We start from the raw sequence: 14,084 nt of genomic DNA, 5'->3' as shown, positions 1-14,084 counted from the left end.
ATGCTTCCATAGAATGGTTATGTTATCTATAGCCTTGTTGGACACATTGACTCAAACCTCTCTGAAACGGCCCTCGCAATAGTTGATACATGCCTAGTCTCAGTACTGCATTATGGCTGTCAAGCGATCCCAACACTCGGAGTGTCCATGTGTAGAGAATTAGGTGAAACAAATTAGTATTGGTTATTTATTTTTTTAAGGTGGACAGAGAGATTTCCACCTAGTGTTCAGCTCCTGTTACACGTGGTATAAGTATTGGTTTACAGTTATTATCTCTGATGTGGTTGCAGATTATTTCTTACACCAGTTTTCATTGAACCAATTTCTTTTAACACCAAATTACCCTGTCACTGATTACTTTTTACAAACTGTCGCTGGATTCCAGGACTAGGCTTTCGGCAGAGATTTCTTATGAATATGGAAAGGGTTTTGTTGCTTCTATTTATTTGATATTCCTGGTAGCATGAGGATTCCACGAGAGGAACGATTGTGTAAAACTGTAAAATTCAATGTTACTAACTGTCCCTTTACAATCACCTACGATTACGTTACGTTAAGAAATATTACGATAATCATAGCGTATACGTATGTTCAGTTATTTTCAGTAAAAGATAGCACAATTGAAAAACGGTAGTGTGTACCTGAAGCATTCCAGTTGATTACACACATTTATTTTCCCTTAAATCCTCTTAAACTTTAAAATCGTACCATTCTGTTCATAATAAATCGGTCTGTGATCAAGGCTGGTGTGTCATTGTATTAACTTCCAAGCAATCCGAGGTCATGCATATATGCTTATGTGGAGATGCGCCAGCTGGGGAGCAATGTATATGTTTGAATAAATATTCATTTACTCATTACTGAATAGTCGCGCACGTAATGCGAGACACACGTATTAAAAAAATCCGTTGCATTTTATACTTCTAAGAGTGCACTTCAGTTCCATCTGGAATGAACAATTTTCTACACACAATGTTGTCATGTATTGCACGTGAATGGGCTGACATTTCCTTGCGTTCAGGCGTGTGTTTTAGGTAGCTTTTTGCATCACCTGCAATCTTGCACATTTCATTGCTTTTAATAGTCGTTCATTTTTCTCAATTTCATAAAAGCATCCAATTAGTGGACATAGGCATAAACAACACGTTCTTCAACTGTTAAGTATATTGTCGACCCACACAGACCTATATATTGACGCATGTTTGCATATGTTCATGTTTGACGCCCTACATACCTACAGTTTGTCATTTACTTCCTTATCGACCGCCTCCGTGGTCTAGTGGTAGAGCGTCCGCCCGGAGAACGGAAGGTCCGGGGTTCGATCCCCAGCCGCGTCATACCAAAAGACGTTATAAGATGGTACTTGTTGTTACCCTGTTTGGCACTCGGCATTAAGGGGCTAAAACAAGGACTGGTCGGCTCGGAGTCAGTATACTGTATCTCAGTTGGGTATTCATGTTAAACTGCGGCATGGTATCCCAGTGGGCTAGCACTATAAATCGGCATCAGTCCGGACTAGACCAAGCAGCCACACAAACACACACACGTACATGCACGTCGCTATATAAGTACAATAATCTTGGACGCGACGTTAAACCGAATTTCACCCTTTCCTCACCTACTTCCTTATACTGGTACGTTCGATAATAACTTTCCAATTGTGTTTTTCTCTCTCGATTTAATGCAGAGCATCAAATGACAAGCACATAAAATGGATGAGTGATCAAACAGTAGGCATTGTATTGTAATGTCTGGTATTCATCATCCAACAAAAAAATATACATGAATGAATATTTCATCATATTCAATTGAATACGATTACCCTTGGTTGTAGAATTTATTGTGAGTGAGTGAGTTGGGTTTGGTTTTAATAGTATTCCAGTTATTTTACGGTGTATCAGCCTAATGCGGGAAGACAGTTTGTGTGTGTGTGTGTGTGTGTGTGTGTGTGTGTGTGTGTGTGTGTGTGTGTGTGTGTGTGTTTAACAAGCACATTTCATTTGTCTCCCGACGTGATATGACTGGAATATTGCTGAAAACGGCGTAAAACGATATTCATCCATTCACTATGCAAAGGAAGGACCAGATCACGCGAAGATGCAATGTAAATAATTATAAACTGATCCGCAATGGTTTAACTATTAGTTTTGATGTCAGTTCCACAGAATGTATATCATATCAGCTTGGTAGAAGACATTCGTCTGCTATCACTGAAGTTAATTAGTGAGTGAGTGAGTTTGGTTTCACGCGCTTTTAACAGTATTCCAGTTACATCACGGCGAGTCAGTTTAATGTGGGAGGAAAGCCCGAAATGATGCAGGCCTCAGACGTTTACCACTTCGGTGAAACCCACAAGCACGGGTATGGTCCTGCTAAACCTAGAAACATAATCGGGTCGAACTGGGACTCGAACCCACAATCATAGGTTTCTGGTGTGTCCAAGGGACGCAACTCTGCACAGCGAGTCGCGGCGCCTTAGACGATTGGACAACCCGTGTCCCCGAAGTTAATAAGAAAAATGGTCGTGTAGGTTACCACATGGGTTCGAACCCTAAGTGAGCTCTTTCAGCCCTCAACCCCTTTCCTTGTTGACGGGTTTTACCAAAGTGACATGACGTTTGGCTTACCTAGTTCCTCATTGATTTTAATTGATATAATCAGGATACTCTTCAATGTGGAGTTTCACCAATATTTTGTATTAACGCAACAATGGAATCTGTTTCGGAGGATAACCGAGACTGATTATTCGTAAATGTTTGTCATTGTTAAACAATTTATAACATTTTACTGTCTTTCCGTTATATAATTTTTTTTCACAATGACAAACGTTTACGAATGGAAAAAGGACAGATGTTCATTAGGCTTTTGAAACCTCAACTTAATTCAAAAGTATAATTTTCAAAACTTCCCCATGTAGCTCAATGTGTATTTGTGCTCTCACACCATAATATATTCATGCCTCCCACTATTGCCACTACTTATGACGTCATATGCTTTATGACGTCAAAGGCATAAAATTGGCTGTCGTCTAGGACAACGTTTTACTTCTCACTATATTGTCACTGTTACATCATCTACTACTGTAGTGCGTCGCCTAGGACTACAATGTAAGTTAAAGTTATTATTACACCTAAAGAGCCGTAGCTGGGAGATTTGTACAAACTGATATCTTTTATTAAGATACTGATACGCACCAATATTTGGATTTTGGATCATGTCAACCGTATCATACAAAACGTAATATCCCTTACTGTCTCGCAAGACGTATTTGTACCATTGTTTTCGGGAATGATGTTAAAACTACCCAACCTTGCTGAACTTAAGAGTTTCCTACTGCATCAAAATTATCCAGCAAAGCTAACTGAAGATAGCATACAGAAGGCGCTAAGTATTGAGCAACTAAAACTGAGAGAAAAGTCTGAAGAAAACAATATAATGGGGAATAATTTACCTGTAGTATCTACCTTCAACCCTGATCATGAAAAAACATTATCCATGGTTCAACGATACCTGCCTATTTTGAATCAAAGTATTAAAATGGAAAAGATATTGAGCCAATACAAAATTATCAACAGCCAAAGACAATCCAAAACTCTTAGACAGTTTTTGACAAGTTCTAGATTTGATTCTGTTGTCATCTCACCACAGGTTTCTAAGCGCGGTGACAAACGTTGCCTAACTTGCAGCAATATATTTGAAGGCTGTTCAGTCCAAATTACAAAGGACACTAAATTTATTGTAAAACAAAATATGACTTGTGATGCTAGAAATGTTATTTACTTGATTGTTTGTAGTAGATGCAATGAAAAGTATTTTGGAAAGACAGAACTTAAATTAAAAAGAAGAATGAATCTTCACCGTTCACAAATAAAGCAGCCACACAACCACACGATTCCACTCAGTGAATGATTTAGATACATGTGGAAGCGGCAACTTTTAAGTTTTCCCGCTATATAAGCCAAATTTTGATCATGAACCTACATTGTTTCAAAAAGAGCAACATTTCATTCATAAATATGCGCCAAAGTTAAATGTAAAGGCGTAAGTTATTTGTTCATTGTCACCTTGGTATTGTGACGTCATAGTTCGCCTGTGTTCAATCTTACTCCACTTATTTAATTATTACTATATGGTGCCTGAGAGTTAGAACTTTACTGTGCTTTTTCTATATATATACTTATGTTAATGTTACATAACATAAATTACCTTATGAGTGAATGTATTGAAAATGACAAATAAAAACCAAAGACATACCACAGTGTATAAGATTGTTCACCGCTTAATAAGGTGTCGGTACGGCAGGATAAAGTTACTCCCCTCAAGTTTCTCTTCAGATAGATTCTGAAGGACAGATTCAATCTAGAGTGACCTGATCAAATCACTCTTCCCAGGAAAGAATGCAAACTACACATTTATATATTTGGAAATAATATAATTCCAAATGGGTAAACATGTCACATTAACTATCAACAGGGTTGTTACTATTGTATCGTGTGTGAATGTGGTGTAGGTCTCAGTGGTATTCACATGCTGACGAATCATGATGTTTTCTCATATGAAATGCATTAATTTTAAGTTCTAATTTTCAAACTAGCCGCACATGACTGTTGCAATCCCCTACAGGAAAGGAAAACCATGAGTCTCATGTTTGTTCAGTGAAGTTGTAATCATTCATATTTCGTTTTGGCAAATCCATATTCATCATATAGATGTCCAATCAAAGTACAATAAAGTAACATTCTTTATACATAAAAGTATATATATAAACAACATAGCCGACGCAGTGTAAATTGTAATTAAGGGCTAATTAAGGCATCACACATATTTGGTAATTTCAATCCAGCCCACTTTCATCTTGTTACCTTTAGCCAGTTCACGCTGAAGATCCTATCAGCACAAGTTAATTTACATACAGATAGACATTAATTATAGCTGTTTACCTCCACGAGATGAAATCTAAGGTTGATAAAAAGTGTAAAGCATGACTAAACATGTTGCAAGTTGCAGCTGGGCACACGTCAGAATAGTGTGGCCCAAACGCTGCATGTTTCTTAATCTCTCATCAGCAGCTTGTGGGCCCAATATCAACAAACACTGACAGATTAGTCAGAATGATGGCATTAAGAAATCGGTTGCAAACTGCTGCTCATATAAGGGACCAGGAGTACATGCCCACACAGTCCGCGTGTCATCCCCCAACTTACTGCACGTCCTATGAATGAGAGGCATCAGCGGAGTATGGCACCGCAGCACTGGGATAATTGACGTTGGGCAAACGAATCGACGTTCACTCTCGTCTTCCATGACCGACGGAAACGAGTTAGGAGACGTCCCAATAAGCGTCTTATGGACCTTAACGTCGTACATCATGACCTTTTTGGGGATGGGTCAAAAATGGTATAGCGTGGCATCACAATGACTGGCCGAACTGCACTCCATATTGCCCATGGCAGAGTCACAGGTCAGTACTATCGGGATAACACCATTGCACAACTCGTCCCACAGCAAAACATCCATGCCATGCCATGGCCAGCACTGTCCTGACTTTTCCTCCATTGTACACGTCTGGGGCGTCATTGGCAGACGTGTACATCAACGTCAAAATCTACCGACTACTCTCTATGAACTCGAAGTTGCTTTCACTGACGTTGGTCGACTCATCGGAAGCATACCTCGAAGAATTCGTGCATGTCTGGCCAACAGAGGTGGTTTTACCCGATATCAGTGACGTAGACGATATGTCGGATCATAATATATGTCTTGATGATTCCCACTATCCCGTACTGTTTTGGCATAGTATACAATAAACACTCGTGTCCAAGGTCTTTAAAGATCTTAACCCGGGTTCCTAAGTCACAACCATCAACATCATGACTTACCATTCCAGGACTTTGAACCTTACTTCAGAACCATCTATGCCCAAGTAGTCGAAAGGTACCTGGCTGACAATGCCCTATTTCTGACAGTTCTGATGCTTTTTCCAAACCTTATTACTCTCATCATGATAAGCGATATTCCCGTTGGCCCGAGCCCCACTAATGCCCTCACCTTGGCTTTTACGAGTAAAGGTTGGGGCTGTTATATAAGAAATGGGAAAATATTAAAAACAAACAGATTTGATAGAGCTTTCAAGTTAGGATATTTTCTATATTAAATCTTGACGCATAAATGAAGTATTTAAACTCTAAATATATAGCCAATTTAAAGGTTTCAATAAGTAATTATTTAGGGAAGGGCGCCATCGCTAATACAGTATTCTGAAAGTATAAGGGGGGTGTTTTCATCCTAGGGAGTGTTTCATCCTGCAGAGGAGGAGTATTATGATCCTAATGGGAGTGGGCTGATTCTCCTACACAGGGCGAAGAATGTATTCACCAATGTTTGATGGGGGCTAATAATGAATCAATCAAGAAATGGTTATTCGATGGTGATGTATTTGAGGGGATCACAGGCATCGTTTGGACTTTAAGCTTGAAGTATTTCAGCGACTGTTTTCAGCCCCAACGTTCTTTATAACGAATCCAATGTTTTTTGTCAAATCCAATTATCAGGTGCCTGGCAGTATATTTCCAACATGTCCAGGCGGTTTACTATCATTTCAAAAGTAAAAAAATATCTACAGTACAGTATTTAATTTGCTAAAATGTTAGGAAATTCAGGTTTCCTTTGCAAGATTTCGCTACTGTTCACATGATCTATTTATTGCAACTGGACACAACGTGGTTATTATAAGAAAAGAACGCATTTGTCAAATGTGCGCCCTGAATGAGAGAATGAGAGTGAATGTAAATGTATACTTTGAGATGTACATGTATATTGATCATGCAATGAAATTCAGGAAATAAATTCTACTACTCTGAATGTACTAATAATATATATACTATAGGCATATGATAGTGGCCTCCCCTGTATGGAAATAAAATAGATACCACCTAAATGAGGATCGTATGGCATGGAGAGTTTTTGACCACCCTTGTTTGGTCCCGTTACATACCATTTGTGATACTTTTGCAACAAATGGAAACAGAAAATAACACAAAAAGTACAACATTGATTCCACTTCTGAACACAAAATAAAATTCGATTAAGGTGAGGTGAGGTGAAATGGGGTTTAACGTCGCGTCCAAGATTATTGCACTTATATAGCGACGTGCATGTGTTTGTGTGGCTGCTTGTACTAGGCCGGACTGATGCCGATTTATAGTGCTAGCTCACTGAGATACCATGCCGCAGTTTTTTAACATGAATACCCCACTCAGACACAGTATTCTGACTCCGAACCAACCAGTCCTTGTTTTAGCCCCTTAATGCCGAGCGCCAGACAGGGTAACAACAAGTACGATCTCTTAACGTCTTTTGGCATGACGCGGCCGGGGATCGAACCCCGGACCTTCCGCTCTCCGGGAGGACGCTCTACCCCTAGACCACGGAGGCGGTCAAATTCGATTAAGAAATATTCACAGTGTCAGTGTCTGCAATATATACAATATGTTAATTTACCCAGGACTTTTCGTTTAATCTTTGGATAAGACAATCACATATGAGAGAAAGTAATAGGTTTTTTATGCTGTTAATAATAGGGCCACGGCTAACCCTTTCATTCCTACGACTCAACTAGGCAACTGGTAATTGCCGACCGAGAGGACTGTCAATAAGTGAGTGAGTGAGTGAGTATGGTTTTACGCCGCTTTTAGCAATATTCCAGCAATATCACGGCGGGGGACACCAGAAATGGGCTTCACACATTGTACCCATGTCGGGAATCGAACCCGGGTCTTCGGCGTGACGAGCGAACGCTTTAACCACTAGGCTACCCGACAGCCCCTTAAGGACTGTCAGTATTGTCGTCTCTCTGTCTACCGGCTTTCGTTTCATCTTTGGATAAGACAATCGCATATGAAAAAAGTATTACGCTTCTTTATGCTGTTAATGGGGCCACTGCTCACCCTTTCATTCCTACGACTCAGACTGATAAGTAGTTATCGGCTTTCTGTCTACCGGGTCACGGCAGAGGGTGTTTGGACATTCAGGCTGCCAGGATTGACGTTGATGGGTTAGTTATCAGGTCAACACCCATTCTCAGTATATGACAACAATGTTTTTTAGATCTTTTAGATATAAACATTCTTATGTGTTTGACGAAAAGATCATCCATATTCAATAATAAAAATTCTGTACCAATGACATTTTTTGATCCAATGTACTTGCCACTACACCTAAAACTTCTCAACTTCTTCAAGAACATTATCACCTACCTCCGCCATTCCTGCTGCAGATGTAGGGAAATCTCCAGATGTTGGCCAGAGAAACACAGTAGCCTATTACTGACAACATATAATCCGTCTTCCTAGCCCACTTTGGCCTTCCTTTCGCCGCCACCTGCCTCTCCATCTCCTCATTCCCAACATCACCCTGCTTCTCCTCCTCCTCCTCTTCTTCTTCCTCTTCCTCTTCCTTACCGGTTCCCTGATGGTTGTCCTTCATGATCAGGCTCTGTTGTCGCATGTGCGCAGTCCTTAATGTGTTTGTTGAAGCAGTTTCGATCTGACGCATATGCAAAACATAAAGTTCCTTTCTGTATTAGATCAATGCGCATACATTCTGCAACCGAATGTGATCAGCTGTGCATCCTCACAAACAATGCGTACACCAGTAACACGTGTTCATGTAGTCATTGCTGATCTTAGCTCACCTGACAAACTAACTGTGTGTGTGTCAGGAGTTAATGTCATGGTCTGTCGTCACTCGTCAATGGCTTCATCTAAAGACCAATAGACCAGTTGGACTTTTCACTTCCACCTGGCATATTAGCCCTCAAAATGCAATCTTAACTCTGAAAACGCCCTTTCCTCTGAAACTGGTGAGGCTGATGTTCGGCAATAAAATGATTAGGACATTGAGATCATACTGTTGTGACATACTAAATTCACAGGGAATCGGTGAAAAAGTATTTCATCTGCGTGGGTGGAATTATACCACATGGAACGGACAAAGTCTGGACATTCGGTAGCAAGGAACTGTCCAGATAAAAGAGCACCCCAGTGCCACATACCAGTGAGGTACTGTAAAATTAACGTGAGCGTCAATAAAATGCGAGAAATGCGAGTGGCCTTTGTACGCATTAATTTCAAGATTTACAGCGTATCACACGAGAGAGTTAACACAGTGACAGGCGAGTGTGTGGGATGTTGCAGGCCAGGGTAGTAACTCCTTTACATTGTTCTGAGTGAGATACTGTAACACAACTCCAGCAACAAGTAGGTCTGGCGTCACCGTTCTGCAATGTCACCTCAGAGCCATTCTGTTGCCACAACGGCAGGGCGGCCGTTTCCAAAATCTCATCTTGGTATCTTGCTGCATTCAAATTCCCATCAATCAAAATTATTTGAGTAATTATATGGGGTTTACGTTTTAAAATAACTGTATTATTGCAATAGAAAAATGTACTGCAGATATAGTATTATATCTTCTTTGAAGGCATATACGGACTCTGAGTGGTGTAAAGTTAACAGTTATTCCTGTGTATTCTAAAGTGTTATTCAATGTTAAATTCATTGTTGCAGACTAATAAGATATATTGTTGAGACTTCGCGCTTGTTTCTCTGACGACGAGTGGGCACGGGTGGCCCCTTCGTCTAAGGCGCCGCGATTCGCTGTGCAAAGTTGCGTCCCTTGGGCACGCCAGAAACATATGATTGTGGGTTCGAATCCCGGGTCGCCCCGATTATGTTTCTAGGTTTGTCAGCACCATACCTGTGCTCGTGGGTTTCACCAAAGTGGTAAACGTCTGAGACCTGCATCACTTCGGGCTTTCCTCCCACATTAAGCTGACACGCCATGATATAACTGGAATACTGTTAAAAGCGGCGTTAAACCTAACTCACTCACTCACTCTGACGACGAGTGCTTTTTCGCAGTTGGCGATTTATATGAGCGGCCATCGTTTCCGGGAGGTTAGTGTGTGTTCTGGTGTCAATTGTGAGTTGTATCGTAACATAATACCTATGTGACAGGTCAAAGTTGTTGGAAAACGAGTAAATATCTGTCTGTCTAAATGTCCATCAACGCAAGTGCCGAGGCACGTGTTCGTGTCGGGATGTGTTGCATAGTGGAGAATGTAGTACCGTACTGATCAAAAGTGATCTACGATCTTGCGTCGTTTTGTTCAGACGCCGCAAGGTGGAATTGCCGCAAGGTTTTTTCACTAAGTTGGGGGTGCATATCCTACACCACGAGATCTGTCTTGGTTGTGGTTCAGGGAAATGTGACAGCAAGTCGCTACAAATTCTTCAACCTCCCCTTCTTCCATCATTGACCGCCAGAGGGAGTTGTTTCAACAGGACAACGCTCCACCGCACACAGCTCGTGTCACGGTAGACTACCTACATAATGCCAACATCAACGACTTGCTCTGGCCGTCGAGATCTCCAGATCTCAACCCAAACGCCTCTGGGATGAACTCGACCGACGTGTACGTCAACGTCAGAACACGCTGCAGACACTCCCACAACTGGCCAACACGCGTACGTTACAAGCATGGCGCAGAATTCATCAGGACAGAATTCTTTCACTTATCCAGTCAGTGCCGAGGGGATGCAGAGCCGTGATTGCTTGCTGCCCGGGGCGGTCACACGAGACACTGAGTTCAGCGCAACCTCGTGGCCTTCTGTGACATGACAATGAACAGTTTTCAATGCCTTTTCACAACGACATCATGTTACTATCGAGTTCCAAAATTTCATATTTGTATCTGATATTAAATTAAATATATCGGCTTTATTAGGTAATTTACTAAAAATCTACATGTGCATTTCTTTTTTTGAAGAGTGTACATGATAGTTGTCACCTAGTAGTTAGTCATTTTCATGATTTCAGGCCTTTGTGTTATTGCTCCTACTTACGATCCCTAACTCGGGCATTCATCACAGACCTTTAAAAGGGACACCTGAACATGAATGCTATGACGGAATTCTATTTTAGTCTGAAATAATGTTATATTTATATTTGGACCCTGTAGGAACAGTGTCCGTATTGACTATACTATCATCCGTAGCCAGCGCGAACTGTTGTCCTTTCTCCAACAGCCTGATTGACTCATGTATCTGTCTGTTATAGTAGGTTTATTCACTCGCCTGAAAAAGAGACATAAAAGATTGAAGTAAATAATGCAATTCATATTTTTATTAAATATGTGTTCACCTCAATACACAATAGGAATTAGTTTGAACAATGATAAGATATCGTTTTAAGAAAAATGAAAAACACCAAAATCATATCCGATCAGCAGATAACTATCAATTCGTAATCGTCTTTTTAATTATTGTAAGAGTCAAATGCCTTTTTATAATATAAAGGCATTTCTGTTTATCTCAAATCTCAAAGAGCGTCATACGACTCTTGCTCAAAAGATGTTGGATCAAGGCCATTCAACATTCAAGACCTAAGCAAAGCTTACAAAGCGTTATATGGTAGACATGTGGAGGACATTTCCAATTATGACGGATCAGTCATTCCCTATTTTGACTTGTACCATATGTTCCTGCATTTTTTCAGGCGAACAATTGACTTGCCTTTGCGTGTGTTTGGGGTGGGTGCCTCCGATGGGGCGCGATACGTTCATCTGGTCACGAACATCTGAAACCTCATACATTGACACTCACTGACTCAGACAAAACCACGTGACACGCTTCAACGGTTAGTGTGATAAACACATTATTCACCATATGAAAACAAACACATTTGATGAGGTTACTTTTTTATGAACAAAATCATATGTTAATGTCAACAAGGTCAAATTTCAAGTGAATGTAAATAAGATTATGGAAAAATATAACTGTCTCATATTTAATTTTAGTTATGGCAGTACCAAACACACGATGACAGAACAAGGTTTACAGCAGCTTGACAAATAAACTGAATACAACTAATGTGTTACTCGGAGCTGCAACAAGACGTTTTAAATGTAGTACCATCTAAACATAATGTTATGTCATATTCTAGTTTTAATTGTGTACACTATTGACTTACAATTTTGCCATCATGATAGGTTTAATGAGTTGCAAAACCGCTGACCATTAATAAAATGTATGAAAGTCTTGTCAGTTTGTAACAGTTGTGTAGTAGGCGAGTTGGCGAGTTGACTCAACCCATGCTAGGCGCATATTATCTAATATCTGAACATTCATGTTTTAGTTTTACTATAGTAGGAAAGAGATGAACACATTTTAACATAGTAGAATTGAAATGCACATTTTGCCATAGTAGGATTGACATACACATTTTACCATTGTGGAATGGAAATGCACATTTTGCCATAGTAGGATTGACATACACATTCTACCATTGTGGAATGGAAATACACACTTTGCCATAGTAGGATTGACATACACATTTTACCATAGCAGAACGGACATGCACATTTTACCATTGTGGAATGGAAATGCACACTTTGCCATAGTAGGATTGACATACACATTTTACCATAGCAGAACGGACATACACATTTTACCATTGTGGAAAGGAAATGCACACTTTGCCATAGTAGGATTGACATACACATTTTACCATAGCAGAACGGACATGCACATTTTACCATTGTGGAATGGAAATGCACACTTTGCCATAGTAGGATTGACATACACATTTTACCATAGCAGAACGGACATACACATTTTACCATTGTGGAATGGAAATGCACACTTTGCCATAGTAGGATTGACATACACATTTTACCATAGCAGAACGGACATGCACATTTTACCATTGTGGAATGGAAATGCACACTTTGCCATAGTAGGATTGACATACGCATTTTACCATAGCAGAACGGACATGCACATTTTACCATTGTGGAATGGAAATGCACACTTTGCCATAGTAGGATTGACATACACATTTTACCATAGCAGAACGGACATGCACATTTTACCATTGTGGAATGGAAATGCACACTTTGCCATAGTAGGATTGACATACACATTTTACCGTAGCAGAACGGACATGCACATTTTACCATTGCGGAATGGAAATGCACACTTTGCCATAGTAGGATTGACATACACATTTTACCATAGCAGAACGGACATACACATTTTACCATTGTGGAATGGAAATGCACATTTTGCCATAGTAGGATTGACATACACATTTTACCATTGTGGAATCGAAATGCACACTTTGCCATAGTAGGATTGACATACACATTTTACCATAGCAAAACGGACATGCACATTTTACCATTGTGGAATGGAAATGCACATTTTGCCATAACAGAATGGACATACACATTTTGCCATAGCAGAATGGACATACACATTTTGCCATAACAGAATGGACATACACATTTTGCCATAATAGAATGGACATACACATTTTGCCAGGCCGAAACCATGACACCGCAACAGGATCGCCTCAATAGATTAATACCCAACACAACCCATTCACATCTGCCCAAGAAATCAAGCGTGAGTTTCGTACCATTACTGGAAGATTAATTTCAACATTAACAGTAAAAAATAGGCTCTGGAAGCCGATGGCATCGAAGGGGCAAGTCGCACATGGATGTCAAAGTTTCATCTGTACCTCGCCATGCCATCTCGATCACATTCAATCTAAGACTTTGTACTGGAGTCTTCCACAGGTGGTAATTGACAGTCATGTCCGCTTAACATGTCATAAACGGTGCGACACAGTGTTGTGCTGTTTCCACATCATCATTGTCTTTACGAGTATGAGGGTCCCAGGTGAGTGAGTGAGTTGGGTTTAACGCCGCTTTTAACAGTGTTCCAGTTACATCACGGCGTGTCAGCTTAATGTGGGTGGAAAGCCCGAAGTGATGCAGGTTTCAGACGTTTACCACTTTGGTGAAACCCACGAGCACAGGTATGGTGCTGACAAACCTAGAAACATAATTGGGGAGAACCGGGATTCGAACCCACAATCATATGTTTCTGGTATGCCCAAGGGACGCAACTCTTCACAGCGAATCGGGGCGCCTTAGACGACTGGGCCACCCGTTCCCCCGGTCCCAGGTGAGGACTCCATAATCCAAGATGGACGGAACAGATGGCGACGTAGGCGGTAAG

At 40.5% G+C, this 14,084-nt stretch overlaps 1 protein-coding gene across 1 annotated transcript in view; it reads right to left on the bottom strand.

The window, feature by feature from the left end:
- LOC124151304 (sodium-dependent proline transporter-like) overlaps positions 1-8,572 on the bottom strand; it is a 41,939-nt gene extending 33,367 nt beyond the window's left edge. The window contains exon 1 of the mRNA XM_046523705.2: positions 8,256-8,572. Within this exon, the coding sequence (XP_046379661.2) occupies positions 8,256-8,553 (298 nt within the window). The 5' untranslated portion in view covers positions 8,554-8,572. The remainder of the gene's footprint in view (positions 1-8,255) is intronic.
- Between the last annotated feature and the right edge of the window lie 5,512 nt (positions 8,573-14,084).

The sequence above is a fragment of the Haliotis rufescens genome, unplaced genomic scaffold (genome assembly GCF_023055435.1).
Source record: "Haliotis rufescens isolate VD_foot unplaced genomic scaffold, xgHalRufe1.0.p SCAF_6, whole genome shotgun sequence".
Classification (NCBI taxonomy): Eukaryota; Metazoa; Mollusca; class Gastropoda; order Lepetellida; family Haliotidae; genus Haliotis; species Haliotis rufescens.
This window is presented reverse-complemented; position numbering and strand designations above follow the sequence as displayed.